Source organism: Palaemon carinicauda, chromosome 32, assembly GCF_036898095.1.
Source record: "Palaemon carinicauda isolate YSFRI2023 chromosome 32, ASM3689809v2, whole genome shotgun sequence".
In the NCBI taxonomy this organism is placed as follows: Eukaryota; Metazoa; Arthropoda; class Malacostraca; order Decapoda; family Palaemonidae; genus Palaemon; species Palaemon carinicauda.
This window is the reverse complement of record NC_090756.1, coordinates 21,912,489-21,928,849: the sequence shown is the minus strand read 5'-3', so window position 1 is coordinate 21,928,849 and position 16,361 is coordinate 21,912,489. Positions and strand designations below refer to the sequence as shown.

Genomic DNA, 16,361 nt, shown 5'->3' with positions numbered 1-16,361 from the left:
CTGACCTGAGGGGGATGAAGATTGTTAAGAATATGAAAATAATAGTTCCTGATGACTCGTTAGTTAGTGACATTTATGGTAAATATTCTAACACAGCTAGTAGCTGAGTTAAGGACCATTACAACAAAGTAAGTGAGGGAACATTACCATTAAATATTCTAACACAGCTAGTAGCTGAGTTGAGGACCAACTAAGTAAGTGAGGGAGGTCTCACCTATTATATTTTCACTCTTTCATCAGATACTCAGCATTCAGTTTATTCTCTTCAACTGGGTGTTAAGGCAGAAGTAAATGCAAGATTTGTTGTTTGTCTGAACGTATATAAGAGCCTAGAGCACAAAATACTTCGGCAGAAATTTCTTAATGAGATACAATTCACAACACTATACACGCATCGCTTGCCGATGATAGCAATAAAATTACTTTATACAAAGCTCAAATATTTCTATATTATTATTACATCATGCCACCTTGTTTAGAGAGAAGCTGTGCAAATCTGTTTGTTATAAATAGCGTGGAATCAATGAAACGGTCCACACAATTGGAAATGCAAGTTTCTGTTCTTGAATCTAGTTTGCTGCCTGGATTTCCCATACAAGTCTCCCAACAAATGTCGTTCATCTTGTGGATCTGAAAGAGGAAGGAAATATATCTTTTTAGATTTTAAACTTTAATCAAAATGTTAAGCAAATTACGCTATAAAAACAATGATTTAATTATGCCAGAAACTATTGTTATTAAACAAAAAAGCCGAACATATGTACTGTACAGTGATGCCTCAGCATACGAAAGTAATCCATTCAGGATACGGTTTCGTATGCTGATTTTTTCGTATCCTGAGTCACGTTTTACATGTAAATAGCCTAATCCGTTCCAAGCCTTATGAAAAGACACCTTTTCTTTCATAAACACGCTAAAAAGTAGCAATAAACATGCAATGCAGCCATTTCTATCATTCAATAATTAACCCAACTGTTAAAAACAGCCTAATCCATTCCAGAAACCACAATAAGATTATTCAATAATGTAGTTATAGCCTAATGAGATTATTCAATAATGTAGTTATAGCCTAGTTATCTCCTCCAAGCCCTAAGAAAACGGTCCGTGTTCTTTACTACTGTATAAAAGTTACGGTACTGTGTGTAAAGCATTTGGATCAGTGAAGGTGTATTGTTACCTGTACACCTAAATTAAGGGTTGATACCCTGAAAAAAAGGTACAGTTAATTAACAAAAAATTTGAAACTTTTTAAAATTACTCTGTGACGAGTTGGGATCTCGTAAGCTTTTCGTATCCTGAAAATTTTTTCATATACTGGGGCATAAAAATCTTCGTATCGCTTTTCGTACCCTGAATTTTTCGTAAGCAGAAACTTTCGTATCCAGAGGTATCACTGTACAAGGTATGAACTTCCACTGAATAGGTACTTCCTCTACCATTTCAAGTAATCTACAATAATTCACACATTATAGTCACCATCACATAACATTTCAGAAAACGTTTCTGAACTACATGACTTCAGTACAGCTTAAGCATTTCTTCAAACACTTCGCTACCATTCCGATTCAGCGACGAAAGACTGGGGATCGTTTCGCCTGTTCTAATCAACTTTTTTCCTTCATGGTGTTAAGACATCTAATGATATATCTCAACCTTTTCCAGAAGTACTTTTTGGTCTTACTCTTTAAAGGGTTTTTCCAAGACCAAGTGTCTCGTACTCCTACTCTGGTGTAGTATAAATATTTGTACAGATTCTGACTTGCAAACTATACAGAAGGTTCTCAACTTTTTATAGGGGTATACTTTCAGCGGGCTGCTGCTTCCTCCGATGCCTTAGATGACCGCGGAGGTAGCACCAGTAGGGGATTCAGCATTATGAAGCTTCATCTGTGGTGGATAATGTGGGAGGGTGGGCTGTGGCACCCTAGCAGTACCAGCTGAACTCGGTTGAGTCCCTTGTTAGGCTGGAGGAACGTAGAGAGTAGAGGTCCCCTTTTTTGTTTTGTTTCATTTGTTGATGTTGGCTACCCCCCAAAATTGGGGGAAGTGGCTTGGTATATGTATGTATGTATGTATGTATGTATACTTTCAGTGTAGCTGAAAGAATACCCCTATAAATAGCTCCAGATTTGTATACTAGGAAAAATACAAATTACTTCCAAATTTATTATAATTCTGATACTGTATCGAAAGTTTATATACTGTGATAAGATAAATACTCTAATAAAACAATACTATATAATTTAATACAATAATCAAAACAACATTTATAATAACCTCATATATACATCATAACCATGGGGGAGGGTGGAAACCAAATGAATGACAAAGGTACGGTAGGGAGAGTAGGCAAGGCAGGTGACGGCCTGCTCCTTATAAGGATTGATTGATTGATTATTAAGTATTATCTGGCATCGTAACAGCAAAGGTCATTGATGCCATAGAATATAGTTAACGAATATTATGCATCTTATTTCAACTCATGATTAAATCTTATTAAATAAACCAGTATCCATAGGAAATTTAAAAAGGCAATCCACATTGCATTCAGGTCCCAAAATTTTAGATATGTAAAAGCCACTGTTATCCTTACAATTACGAAAATGGCGTACTCTCTTGGTCAAGTAACTTGGACACTCGGTTAATATATGTTTCACAGTCAGTGGCACCAAGCAATCTTCACAAAATGGCTGATGTTCTCCACTCATCAAAAAGCTGTGCATCCCTTATAAGGAGACAAGGCACAAAAAGAAAAAGAGATAAGAAGATAGGACCCAGTTATAAAGGTTCCACTATATCTAGAGGAACTACGTTCCCTGCTGCCACTGTTGCAAACTTAAGGGCCTCCAACGATTTCAAATAGTGGTGCTTGAAGACTGCTGGTGATTTCCAGCCTGTGTATCTTTTTCATTCTTCAAAATTCATGTGATGGAAATAATTAACTGATGTTGCCACTGCTCGGATATCATGGGCATGTGCGACTGAAGCAGGATTGGCTTATTTAACCCTTTTACCCCCATGGTATTTGGAAATTTCCAACCCTTAACCCCCAGGGGTTATTTTTTTTCCAGCACATTTTGCAGTATATTTTTTCTAAATTGCTCTAACAGCCTTAATTTTTGTCATAGAGAGGTCAGGTTGGTCTCATTCTCTTGGAAAATGCCTGAATTTTCTCAAAGAATTATCAAAAATATGCAAAAAAAATTTTAGATAGCATCTTTTTTCAAGGACGTACCGGTACATCCATGGGGGGTAAAGGGATGAGTTTTGTGAAACGTACCAGTACGTCCTTTGGGGGTAAAAGGGTTAATAAAATAAAGAATCTGCTGCCTAATTCCTTTCAAGGAAATGGTTCCGCCATGTTCTCGAATAAACAAAGGGCCTGAAGACGTATTAGTAGTTCTATTCAAATAAGCTTTCAGTGTGTTAACCCTTTTACCCCCAAAGGACGTACTGGTACGTTTCTCAAAAGCCATCCCTTTACCCCCATGGACGTACTGGTACGTCCTTGCAAAAAAATGCTATAAAATTTTTTTTTTCATATTTTTGATAATTTTTTTTTTAAATTCAGGCATTTTCCAAGAGAATGAGACCAACCTGACCTCTCTATGACAAAAATTAAGGCTGTTAGAGCAATTTAAAAAAAATATACTGCAAAATGTGCTTGGAAAAAAATAACCCCCTGGGGGTTAGGGGTTGGAAATTTCCAAATAGCCTGGGGGTTAAAAGGTTAACAGGGCACAAGGAGAGATCCAGAAGAAGTGGGACAATCCTCCATGGGGTCCATCTATTCTGTGGATCCTCATCCTTGGCTAAGAATCATCTATCTGGAGAAAGTAAGACTTCACCAGAAGAAAGTCAATGTGACCCGGCTCTCTAGATAATGCCCAGAGTTCAGATATCCTGGCTCCTGAAGCTAAACTAACCAAGAATAATGCTTTCCTAAGAATCGTTATATAAGAACATGAGTCATTATCAGTATCGGAAGCCAATTTAAGGACATCATTTAGAAACCACGTGTGGACGAGTTGCTCGTTTCAGCCTAGCACAAGCTTTGGGGATAGAAGAAAAATACGAATCCATAAGGTCAATATTGAACCCTAACTGAAATATTTTCTTCAAAGCGGACTTAATCGTGGTAATAGTACTGGCCGCTAGTCCCCCTTCAAACAAAGTTTTGAAAAAGGTAACTGCCAGAGTGGCAGTCATCATCTGAACATCCGAGTCTTTCAAAAACTTCGCTAACTTCTTTACAGCAGAATCATATTGCTGAAGGGTGGAATCCCTCTACCTTGAAACTTTAAATGCTTTACCTCCTTTATTGCATTTTTGAGAAGGAGATCTTGTGTGAAAAGCGGGAGCTCTGCCGTTGGACGCTGATAAAAACTAACCAGTGGAGGGAGCCCTTGAATCCAACTCCACCCTAGGCCCTTTGATACTATGCTGTGTGCCCATTTGTTGAACGTCCAACGGCTCCGGAAAAGGTATAGTCCCCCCCACTTGAGGAGTCTCATTGGTTTGCAGAAGGTCTGCTACTACGGCTCCCTCGGAATCCTCTACCCCTCCCGGAAACTGGACCACCTCGTTGGTGGCGAAAGGGTCCCCTAGACCTACTCCCTCTTGCCTGCCTATTATACCCGTGAGCCAGGCCTTGGGATTCAAAGGCAGGGTTATAAGCAGGCGAAGTAGAGAACGAAGTCGATGGTTGGGATGGCTGGCTTACCAACACAAATTGCTGGGGCTGAAGTTTAGAGGCGGAAGGATGACGCACCTGGGGTACAGGCAGCGCCTGCACCACAGGTTGGACTTGTGAACCCTGGAAGGAGAGAAATCTTCTCGGTTTTTTCTTTCCTCGTAACTGCATCCCTGTGGGTTCAAATTTCCTCTTAGGGATGAGACCCCACCTAACCCTAAGGGTCTGATTGACCCTAGCTGCTTCACTGAGGACGCTGTTTACCACATCATCTGGGAAAAGGTCTGCTCCCCAGACCGAGGCTTTAATCAGCCTGTTAGGCTCCTGCCTAATGGAAGCCTCCGCTAAGAAGTGCTTCCGGCACGTACAACGAGCTACTGCAAAGTTGTATGTATCACACTGAAGCGTGTGAAGCAACGACTTCGTCAAGATCTTAAACAGAGGCTCCTCGGCGTATACCAACGAAGACATCTCCGCCATTGTAGCCGAGTTGATAAGACCTACTGAGTCTGACTCGTGCCTAATACTCCGTCCTAATAAGCGAATCCGGTAACCGGGGAAGACGTTCACTGAACTGTGTGGACGCACAGTCCGGATTCAACTTACCCGTCGTGAAGGTAGCCGGGCAATCAAGCCAGCAGTCTTGGTCCCCTGGGAACAGCAAAGAAGTCAGGTAAGTCTCTCTAAGTTGTGGCATAGGTTTGTCCTCCATTGCCGCTTGCAAAGTAAGGCCCGCCACCTTGGTGGTGCATGGAGTAGGAGTCTGCTCTTCGACGACGAACATGGTATACGCCCCTTTATTAGGTGTTAACTTCGTATTCACACACCCCCACTCCGTCAGGGTCCGGACCCAGGCGGACTGAGCCTGCTCCTTCGAGAATATGACCGTTTCCTTCAGAACTTTATCCACCCTGACTAGCGCGTCCTCTGTCAAGCGCGCATAGCCAGGGAAGGGGAATTGCAAGCCCGGCGGGTAGAACTCAAAGTCCTCCACCGGCTGGGTACCACAACCCTCGATAGTCAACATGTCCTCGGAAAACGGGGCATGAAGGGCCACCTGCCACGGGTTGCTCTTAATAAACGCCGGAAGCTTTGACACATCCGGGACCACAAAGTGTTATTGCCGTAGGAGCCGTGATCTCAAGAGATTTTCAAGCATGGGCTTTTGGTTCTGTAGATCGGCAATCTGGGATTGAACCATACTCCCCACATGCTCAAAGAACTGGCTTGAAAAGGTCACTGGGTCAAAAGCCAGTTCCGGCGACTTCGCTTTCGAGCTCCTCGCTCTTGAGCCTTGTGTTGGCGGAGGGACCTTTGTTGAGGCCGTCCGACGCTTAGAGACCGAGGATGGCCTGGCTGGGAGAGACATGAGAATTTTAGAAGGCTTGTGAGCCTTGGGTAACGCCTTCTTGACCCATTTTATTTTTGGGACCACTGAACATGACTTGTCCCGAGCAATGACATTTCCAGTAAATCGCGGGAAAGAAGAGCCAGAAGAAGAAATAGAATGCGCCGGACTAAGGAAAGGAACCTTAGGCCGGACGCTACCTGCCTCACCTACCACCCTACCTTGACCTGCCGAATCGACGACCATAGGTTCCACGTCTAAATTAAAGGCAGCGACTTCGCCTAAAACATCTTCCCCTAAGACCTCTAAATCTTCAGGGAATGCTTGGGTATCATCACGAATCCTAGCGATGATTGGGGCCGCCACATCTGACTAAACTACCGCCGACATATTGACGTTGGGATAGAGGAGGGAACACATCTCCTCCGCTAAAATATATGGCTGCTTGGTTTTCACGTTCCGGCCAAAGCCACCAACCCAGGTCTTGAGGATCGCAAGAGAAGCGCGCTTGATGGCGGGAGAGGTCTGAAAGAGAAACCGCCATTTAGAACGCTAACCATAAAAGGGATTTAGGTAAAGAAAAAATTAATACTCGAAAACGGTATGAACAATAACTATTTTCTACAACAAAATAAAATTAAAAATATGTAATAGTACCCTACATATATTTCATCCTTCCGTCATGTGATGTTAGTCAATAAAATGTAATCATAAATATTCGGAGCGCTCGGGAACGATGACTGGTTTAACCGTGAACCAGTCCGCCAGCCCCGGAGAAAGAAATGTACCATGAACTTTCAGCCTTCGGAACACCCACCGGAGGGGGAAGTGTAAACAAGGTAAGGGGACGAGCGGACCGGGCACAATAATCGAGACTTCGTAGGCCCTGGAATGCATGATTCATTACATCAAAATTATACCAAAATGACTAAAACTAAAAGACAAGACAGGAAGGGAGTATAGAGATACCAATATAGCACCGGAATACTGTACATGCGTAACTCCGGCGCGACTATAGTAAATATCTTAACCAGTAAACAAAACCTCCGTCTAAGCCCCTCTCCCGGACCAACCTTCCATAAAATTACGTAAGCAAATATTGGATAAATAATGGATCGGAAAAGAGTAGAATATCTGAATCCGATCAAAGAATCATAGGTACCATTTTATAGATACGATTCTCAAACTATCCCGGCTCTCCCGGAACGGAAGGATAACAAGGATGGAGTACCAGGGAATGGGGGAGGGGGCGAGGTACGCGGCGAGAAGCACCCTTATAAGTTCAGGGCTTTCTGTACACCCCATTAACCCTCTGAAGATCTTGCGATGATCAACTGCTGACTTAAGAAATTCATATTTAGCTTTTATCTTATTTTTTGCATTTTAAAAAAATACTTCTATAGTTTACAGGTTTTCAGCTTCAAAATGAGATCAAAACCAGGAATTCATTGTGAACAATGAACTTATAGTGAATAAAGAGAAAAATACTCCTATGCCTAAAAGCAGTGTGTTGAAATTGGCCTCAGAATAGCTATGGGGCTCCAAAGAAAATCAAAATAACTCCAACCTTAATCAGACGGGGAATAAAACATGGACCAATAATCCAAGGATTATTGGAGGATCTATACAACACTATGGAGCATCTTATCCTATTCCACTTGTCACATATCCAAAGATGGAACTAGGAGTTAGTTATGCAACAGCTTTGGATTTAGGAGGGAGGGGATGTGCAAGGAAATGCATCCCCTTATTGATGGGACTTTTGTGTTGCTTTACACCCCTTTTTCCTCCTCACACCCCTGCTGGAATGAGCCTGGGAGTGGCACGATTGGGTGGTAAAGGGTCCAACCTTTTCTGGAGGAATTCGCTGACTGTTGTCATTGCTAGGATTTGGAGAAGGCTGGGACCTTCCTCAAATTGAGCCATATGACATGGCCATCCCTGAAGGCTTAGCTGCGGTCTCCCTCGAAAGACTACAGACCTTCAGGGATACAGCATGGAAGTTGAAAGGGTATTGTACTGATAAATGGCACCCCTTCCACCAATACCTCAACATCACCTTCCCGAGAGGCAAGCAAGGAGTCCAGCATCTATCCAATCCTTCGAATAACTAGTCTCCTTGTCCAACAAGGTGGACCCATCAATAGGTCGACGGTATCACAAAGCAAGATATTATATACTTGACAACCCATTCTATGTTTGATTACTCTCCCTATTATAAACCAACCCTGAAGGTACCAATCGTTGCGCGAGCTCTGTGTTGGCATGGGGAGGTTGCATGAAAATGGGATTGGAGATTGGTCCAGGTAAAACTGTATGTTCACCTGTAAGTGATGAAACAATGTGGGTGTAACACCAGACTCAAGATCACTAATTGACCCAAAAGATACTAGTCAAGTAAGTTCCGTACAGCATGCACCAGGGTGAGGACCAAGCCTCCAATCACAATAGGAACAGGAAAGGAGGTTGCATATGGTCCTGCACTCCCCTAGCCTTTACTGCTGATGTTTGGTCCGAGTAGGATTGCTCATCTGCTGACTGTGTAACATTGTAACTCTAACACCGGCCCAAGCTCGCTTGAGTGACTTCGTAGGTACCAGTTAGCGTGCGAGTAAGTCACTCGCTCCTGAAGGAGGAAGAGAGCAAACACTTCAAGTATCATAGAGCTTTTATTGAGAGGCCTTCCCACATGACTTTCTTACTCATAGTCATCTTCCCAAGGAAGAAATGTCTGAGAAAGGAAAAGGAGAGGAGATTAGTAAAAGATGAAAAGAGGATGAACTCTCCTTAGTCCTTTCTCTTGCCAACCAATCTTCCTTGCTGTCACAGAAAAATAATAGTCTGGGCGACCTGAGGAGGAAGAATTGCTGCAACGCAAACATACACTGGGGGTTTGTCACAAGGGGGAGTGGCACGATTGGGTGGTAAAGGGTCCAACCTTTTCTGGAGGAATTCGCTGACTGTTGTCATTGCTAGGATTTGGAGAAGGCTGGGACCTTCCTCAAATCGAGCCATATGACATGGCCATCCCTGAAGGCTTAGCTGCGGTCTCCCTCGAAAGACTACAGACCTTCAGGGATACAGCATGGAAGTTGAAAGGGTATTGTACTGATAAATGGCACCCCTTCCACCAATACCTCAACATCACCTTCCCGAGAGGCAAGCAAGGAGTCCAGCATCTATCCAATCCTTCGAATAACTAGTCTCCTTGTCCAACAAGGTGGACCCATCAATAGGTCGACGGTATCACAAAGCAAGATATTATATACTTGACAACCCATTCTATGTTTGATTACTCTCCCTATTATAAACCAACCCTGAAGGTACCAATCGTTGCGCGAGCTCTGTGTTGGCATGGGGAGGTTGCATGAAAATGGGATTGGAGATTGGTCCAGGTAAGACTGTATGTTCACCTGTAAGTGATGAAACAATGTGGGTGTAACACCAGACTCATGATCACTAATTGACCCAAAAGATACTAGTCAAGTAAGTTCCGTACAGCATGCACCAGGGTGAGGACCAAGCCTCCAATCACAATAGGAACAGGAAAGGAGGTTGCATATGGTCCTGCACTCCCCTAGCCTTTACTGCTGATGTTTGGTCCGAGTAGGATTGCTCATCTGCTGACTGTGTAACATTGTAACTCTAACACCGGCCCAAGCTCGCTTGAGTGACTTCGTAGGTACCAGTTAGCGTGCGAGTAAGTCACTCGCTCCTGAAGGAGGAAGAGAGCAAACACTTCAAGTATCATAGAGCTTTTATTGAGAGGCCTTCCCACATGACTTTCTTACTCATAGTCATCTTCCCAAGGAAGAAATGTCTGAGAAAGGAAAAGGAGAGGAGATTAGTAAAAGATGAAAAGAGGATGAACTCTCCTTAGTCCTTTCTCTTGCCAACCAATCTTCCTTGCTGTCACAGAAAAATAATAGTCTGGGCGACCTGAGGAGGAAGAATTGCTGCAACGCAAACATACACTGGGGGTTTGTCACAAGGGGAACACCAAGAACGCAAACTCTAACTGAACTGTAACACAGGGATCAACAACTAGGGAAACTGCTGGTGCCGGTGAACCAGTTAGACTAACATTTTTCCCTATGGGTACTTGGGTGTGAGCAACACTCAATCAGGAAACAAACCCCTCCCCCAAGTCAAACAAAACACCATGAAGTAAGATAATTTATACTCAAGTTCATTGTCTCCTGTTTGGAAGAGCGAGCGAGTTCGTTATCTACTTGATCAGAAGAGCAAGAAAAATATTCCAAAAAGGGGGTTGAGAGGAGTTGCTTGCAATCAACCCTTACCAAAAGTAAACATCATAATGGGGTTTGAAGGTTTGTATCCATTAAATTCACTTCACCGTATGCTTACTTTTTGGTTAACTACTGCTTACAAGCATGAGTGCTCACATAAAATGAAAAATCAAGACATCCCAACAAAATTTAAGATAAGATCCAACAGTTAAGAACGCACCACGGTACTTTTTACCCATTATGGCCAAAGACAAAAGTGGCCATGCTGTGATAAGCTAGTTGGCAGAGCATCCATCCCCCTTGCACCCTAAGTCGTTAGCCACCCACCACATTTATGATTCCAATGGCTGATCCAGTGCTGCTGAAGACATATTTCATTGGACAAAAGATTTGTATAAGTGTTGGGACAAAATTTAACTCAGATGTTGATATAAAAAAAGTAGTCAGTTGGAAAAACGTTTGTAACTTTCTAGGTACAGTACAGTATACACAGAATTATTATTAATTTAAAAATCATAAATCAGTAATTTAGGAATTACAATTATTTTCTATTAGAACTGAGATGAGAATAACAGTTTGAGTTAGACTACCCGATTTCTATTCGATTACAGTACTGTACTGTATTATCAATTCATCTTTCTATCTATAATGCGATAAAAGTTCTAATTACAGTAATAATGATGCCAGGATGAGGTCTACTATAAAAAGGAATAACATACAGCGGTGCCTGATGATCAGTTGGTATACTGTATAACATTAGTGAACTTGATAATTTAGTGATGTAAATAATACTAGTTTTAATCTTTTTCAAAAGCGTTTGTGTCTATTACTTATATAATGTTTCTAACAAAATAAACAGTCCAAGAGTACATTATTACTAAGGTGGGCAGCACATATCATATAAGTCTGTCACCTAACCAGCACGAACAATAAAAGCCTCAAAGGCTGACCACTGACACTTGCCATAACACTAAACTAGAATTGAAAGCAAGACTTAACATCCTTACCATAGTCTGCATCTGTGCTTTTTGTTGTTCCAACATGAGAAAAGATTTCAATTCGGAATCCCCAGTGCCTGCCCCTCCTAAGTCACTACTGCTGTCTAAACCTGAAAAAAAAATAAATATGACAAAAATAGAAAAATAAATTGGCATAAAAATTTCAGATACAGTTCAATACCACAAATCTAGAAGTTAATTTGCATTTTTCCCTAAAATACAAATGTGAATCTTTTATACAGGTATGTTTTTGGTGAAATACAGGAACAGTAACTTAAAACACATTAAGTAGTTGTAGGATCGTGAAGGGGAAAGGGGATAACTATTGCACCTGAGCATATCCATGTTACTTCTGTCGTCAAAGGGCATCCTCAATCTAGTTAAATGAGGAACCCAGCCAGACAAGGAAGATTGGTGTGTTCTATAGACTCACTTTACCTTATCAAATTAAGAAGAGATAACTATAGAAGTGTGAAGAATAGTTGTTTAAGATTTTCAGCCCAACTTTCCCTGCTATTGTTCAAACCTATGCACAGACTGGGAGAGAGAATTGGAAGATTTTGGAGAACGTTAGAAACTGGATCAGTCTGAGAGAGAAGGGTGTAGGTCAAGGAATGGAAGCATGTTACTGTTCAAAAGGTCACAAAATATCGAGTACTTTGCTCTCAATCTCTGGCATATCTCTCAATGGTGTAATGGGGATCCCCCTACTCACAGGTGAGGAGGATCTCCAACTTACTTTTCTTTCCATTACCTCCCCTTTCTGGCAGGGGAGTGAAAGGAAAACTGAAGAGGATGGGAAGAATCCTAACCCTTACAAGAGGAGCAAAAAGTAAGAGGATCTAGTCAAGACTTTATAGAGGAATAGAGGAAGAGCCTTCATTCAAACAGAACCAATGAAATAGCAGCCCACAATGCATTGGCTGCCTTGACATTGCTACTCAGAAAGACCCAAGAGAAACTCAACATCAATCTATTATCAAGAAAGGGGCTGTTCTTCATCGTATCCTGCCGAGAGAAGACTCTATAAACAACACAGGTTCTCTTCAAAACCAGGTTAATCACAGGTTGGCTGTCTAGAGTGAAAAGAAAGTCAGTGTCCTTCACACACAAATCACCCATTGAATTTTGGCTCAACATGCTCAAAAGACACACCACAGATGGTAAAGTATGTAGTCATGTCGATTCACAGATCCAACCATGATAAAGTATGAAGAGAAGCCACGACAACAGACACCAAGAGAATGCATCTCTCTTGCTTGAAGTTACACTCACGTTATTTTTCAGTAGAAAGCAAGTCTATGCCTTCCCGTAAGTATATTATTTCTGCTAACACATCCTAGGGCAGAGCAAGAAGCTTGGCAGAGTGATCCAAGGCAAGGGTTATTTCCAGTCTGAAGATCAGTTTATCCACCTCCTCAAGATGGCTAAATGTAAACTCGGACACAAGCAAATAAAAAGGACCAAGGATGCACAAGAGTGGGCATAGTTGCTTTCCTGGGGCCATTCCAATCAACCTTATGAAAATTCATACCCAAATCAGCTTGGATGGGTTGCACACACAAAGGATCATCAGGTCTAACGAGTCCAAAGAAGCTAAGAAGGACTCTAATCTCAAGGTGAAGAGACTGATATGCCAGCTCAACCCTGTTCCCCAACAATGGATTGAGAATGTCTTCAACAAGCTCCAGACACTGTAGTATGATTTAGAGGTAAAGAAGTCAATCATCAACGATAAATATCCTGTCCTCAGAACAGAATCAGAACCAGCCAGACTACCTCAACTATCCGTACAAGGTGAATGATAATGTGTGTTGTCTAAAATGAAGCTGAAAGGTACTGAGCAGTGCCCAATCCCATACTGAGTAGGGTCATACAAAATATGACCTGGGCCTAATCATGAAGTCAGTACCAGTCATGGCTTTATATCGCATGTAACAATTTGGAGATTAGTCTAGCACACATCCCAGAACAAACCACAAAGCTTAGAGTAAAATTGCATCATCTGATGTTCTGTTAAAGCACAAACCCTCCCTCTACCATTTCTCTGACCTTGACTGATACAGGGTCAATTAACCATTCCAAAACCACCATGGAGGAAATAGAGGTAGCCATTCAAGGGGTATAAACAGGTAGGGCTTTCTTTACAAACCCAGCAAAGGTAGAGCATCTTCTATCGTCTTCTGGGGATAGTTGGGAATATCCGAGAGGGTTGGTCATGATCACCTACATATTTTTCCTATACCCTTTTTGGACAACATACTAAAGGAGTAAGATAGGTAGATACAGTCCTGTATAGCAACAGCATAAGAACCAAGGTTTGTCATAGGGAAAGCCAAGGAAAAATTTGAGAAAGATGAGGCATTTAGCTCAGAAGATATCAGCAGGATCTCTCGGCTCTTGTTCATTGTTAATCCCAAACCTCTTTCGTAGTTCTTGAGACCAAGAACAATACTCGGCATATGTTAAGTCATGCGACTTCTTTTTTCCTCTGCAAAAGTAACAGACAAAGTATGATGGCCAATATAAGAACTTGAAATAAACTTACCACAAACCCATTGATTCATTCCATATTTTCTTTGTAAAGACTTATCAGAAGATTTGGGCATCATAAAAGATTATAAAAGCAGTGAACACACCAAAATCCTGAACTACAAAAAAAATTTGTCAAAATATGTAGTAATAACCAAAGGAAAGATATTGTAAGTTACAAAGAGAACAGGCAACAGTGCTGGGGTATCCCCCTTCCCCAGTAATTAATCACGGTGTTATTAAGCCTCAATGTCATTACCAATGTTGCTGAAAAGTACTGTATATATATATAAATGAAGAAGGTTTGTATACTGTACTTCACAGTACAAATTCACAAAAAATGATATTTTAATTATAAAATAAATTTTTGAATATACTTACCCGGTGAATATATAGCTGCAACTCTGTTGCTCGACAGACAAAAACTTGTACAAAAAACTCGCCAGCGATCGCTACACAGGTTGCGGGTGTGCCCATCAGCGCCATCTGTCGGCCAGATACCAAGCTCTATGTAAACAAAGACTCAATTTTCTCCTCGTCCCACTGCGTCTCTATTGGGGAGGAAGGGAGGGTCATTTAATTTATATATTCACCGGGTAAGTATATTCAAAAATTTATTTTATAATTAAAATATCATTTTTAAATATTTAACTTAGCCGGTGAATATATAGCTGATTCACACCCAGGATGGTAGGTAGAGACCAGTAATATATGTTTACATTTTATGAGCTAAGAGTTTTTATTTCATTTTAGAAGTTATCAAAATAACAAAAACAAAATAAATAGGTACCTGGTAAGGAAGTCGACTTGAACGATTACTCTGCCTTATAAGTACGTCTTCCTTACGGAGCCTCGCGATCCTCTTAGGATGCTGATCGACCCCTAGGAGCTGGAGTATCAAGGGTTGCAACCCATACAACAGGACCTCATCAAACCCCTAATCTAGGCGCTCTCAAGAAATGACTTTGACCACCCGCCAAATCAACCAGGATGCGAAAGGCTTCTTAGCCTTCCGGACAACCCAAAAAAACAACATTAAAAACATTTCAAGAGAAAGATTAAAAGGATATGGAATTAGGGAATTGTAGTGGTTGAGCCCTCACCCACTACTGCACTCGCTGCTACGAATGGTCCCAGTGTGTAGCAGTTCTCGTAAAGAGACTGGACATCCTTTAGATAAAAAGACGCGAACACTGACTTGCGTCTCCAATAGGTTGCGTCCATTATACTTCGCAGAGATCTATTTTGCTTAAAGGCCACGGAAGTTGCAACAGCTCTAACTTCGTGCGTCTTTACTTTAAGCAAAGCTCGGTGTTCCTCACTCAGATGTGAATGAGCTTCTCGTATTAACAATCTGATAAAGTAAGATAAAGCATTCTTTGACATAGGCAAAGATGGTTTCTTAACTGAACACCATAAAGCTTCAGATTGGCCTCGTAAAGGTTTGGTACGCTTTAAATAGAACTTAAGAGCTCTCACAGGGCATAAGACTCTTTCTAGTTCCTTGCCTACGATCTCCGATAAGCTGGGAATATCGAAAGATTTAGGCCAAGGCCGAGAAGGCAGCTCATTTTTGGCTAGAAAACCAAGTTGTAGCGAACAGGTGGCTTTTTCTGACGAAAATCCGATGTTCTTGCTGAAGGCATGAATCTCACTGACTCTTTTAGCCGAGGCTAAGCATACCAGGAAAAGAGTCTTTAGAGTGAGATCTTTCAGGGAGGCTGATTGTAACGGCTCAAACCTGTCTGACATGAGGAATCTTAGCACCACGTCTAAATTCCATCCAGGGGTGGCCAAACGACGCTCCTTCGTGGTCTCAAAAGACTTAAGGAGGTCCTGTAGATCTTTGTTGTTGGAAAGATCTAAGCCTCTATGCCGGAAGACCGATGCCAACATGCTTCTGTAGCCCTTGATAGTGGGAGCTGAAAGGGATCGTCCTTTTCTCAGGTACAGTATAAGAGAAAATCAGCTATTTGAGCTACAGAGGTACTGGTCGAGGATACAGAAACTGACTTGCACCAGTCTCGGAAGACTTCCCACTTCGACTGGTAGACTCTAATGGTGGATGCTCTCCTTGCTCTAGCAATCGCACTGGCTGCCTCCTTCGAAAAGCCTCTAGCTCTCGAGAGTCTTTCGATAGTCTGAAGGCAGTCAGACGAAGAGCGAGGAGGCTTTGGTGTACCTTCTTTACGTGAGGCTGACGTAGAAGGTCCACCCTTAGAGGAAGACTTCTGGGAACGTCTACTAGCCATCGAAGTACCTCGGTGAACCATTCTCTCGCGGGCCAGAGGGGAGCAACTAACGTCAACCTTGTCCCTTCGTGAGAGGCGAACTTCTGCAGTACCTTGTTGACAATCTTGAACGGTGGGAATGCGTAGAGATCCAGATGCGACCAATCTAGGAGGAAGGCATCTATATGAATTGCTGCTGGGTCCGGGACTGGGGAGCAATAGATTGGAAGCCTCTTGGTCAGCGAGGTTGCAAAGAGATCTATGGTTGGTTGGCCCCAAGTGGCCCAAAGTCTCTTGCACACATCCTTG

General features: G+C 42.1%; 1 protein-coding gene across 1 annotated transcript in view; it reads right to left on the bottom strand.

Annotated features, from left to right (window-relative positions):
* Positions 1 to 299: 299 nt before the first annotated feature.
* The window catches only part of Tim8 (translocase of inner membrane 8), a 32,990-nt gene continuing 16,928 nt past the window's right edge, over positions 300 to 16,361 (bottom strand). Inside the window, exons 2-3 of the mRNA XM_068356150.1 lie at positions 11,299 to 11,399; positions 300 to 630 (exon numbers count right to left, since the gene is read on the bottom strand). Of these exons, the coding sequence (XP_068212251.1) occupies positions 457 to 630; positions 11,299 to 11,399 (275 nt within the window). The 3' untranslated portion in view covers positions 300 to 456. The remainder of the gene's footprint in view (positions 631 to 11,298; positions 11,400 to 16,361) is intronic.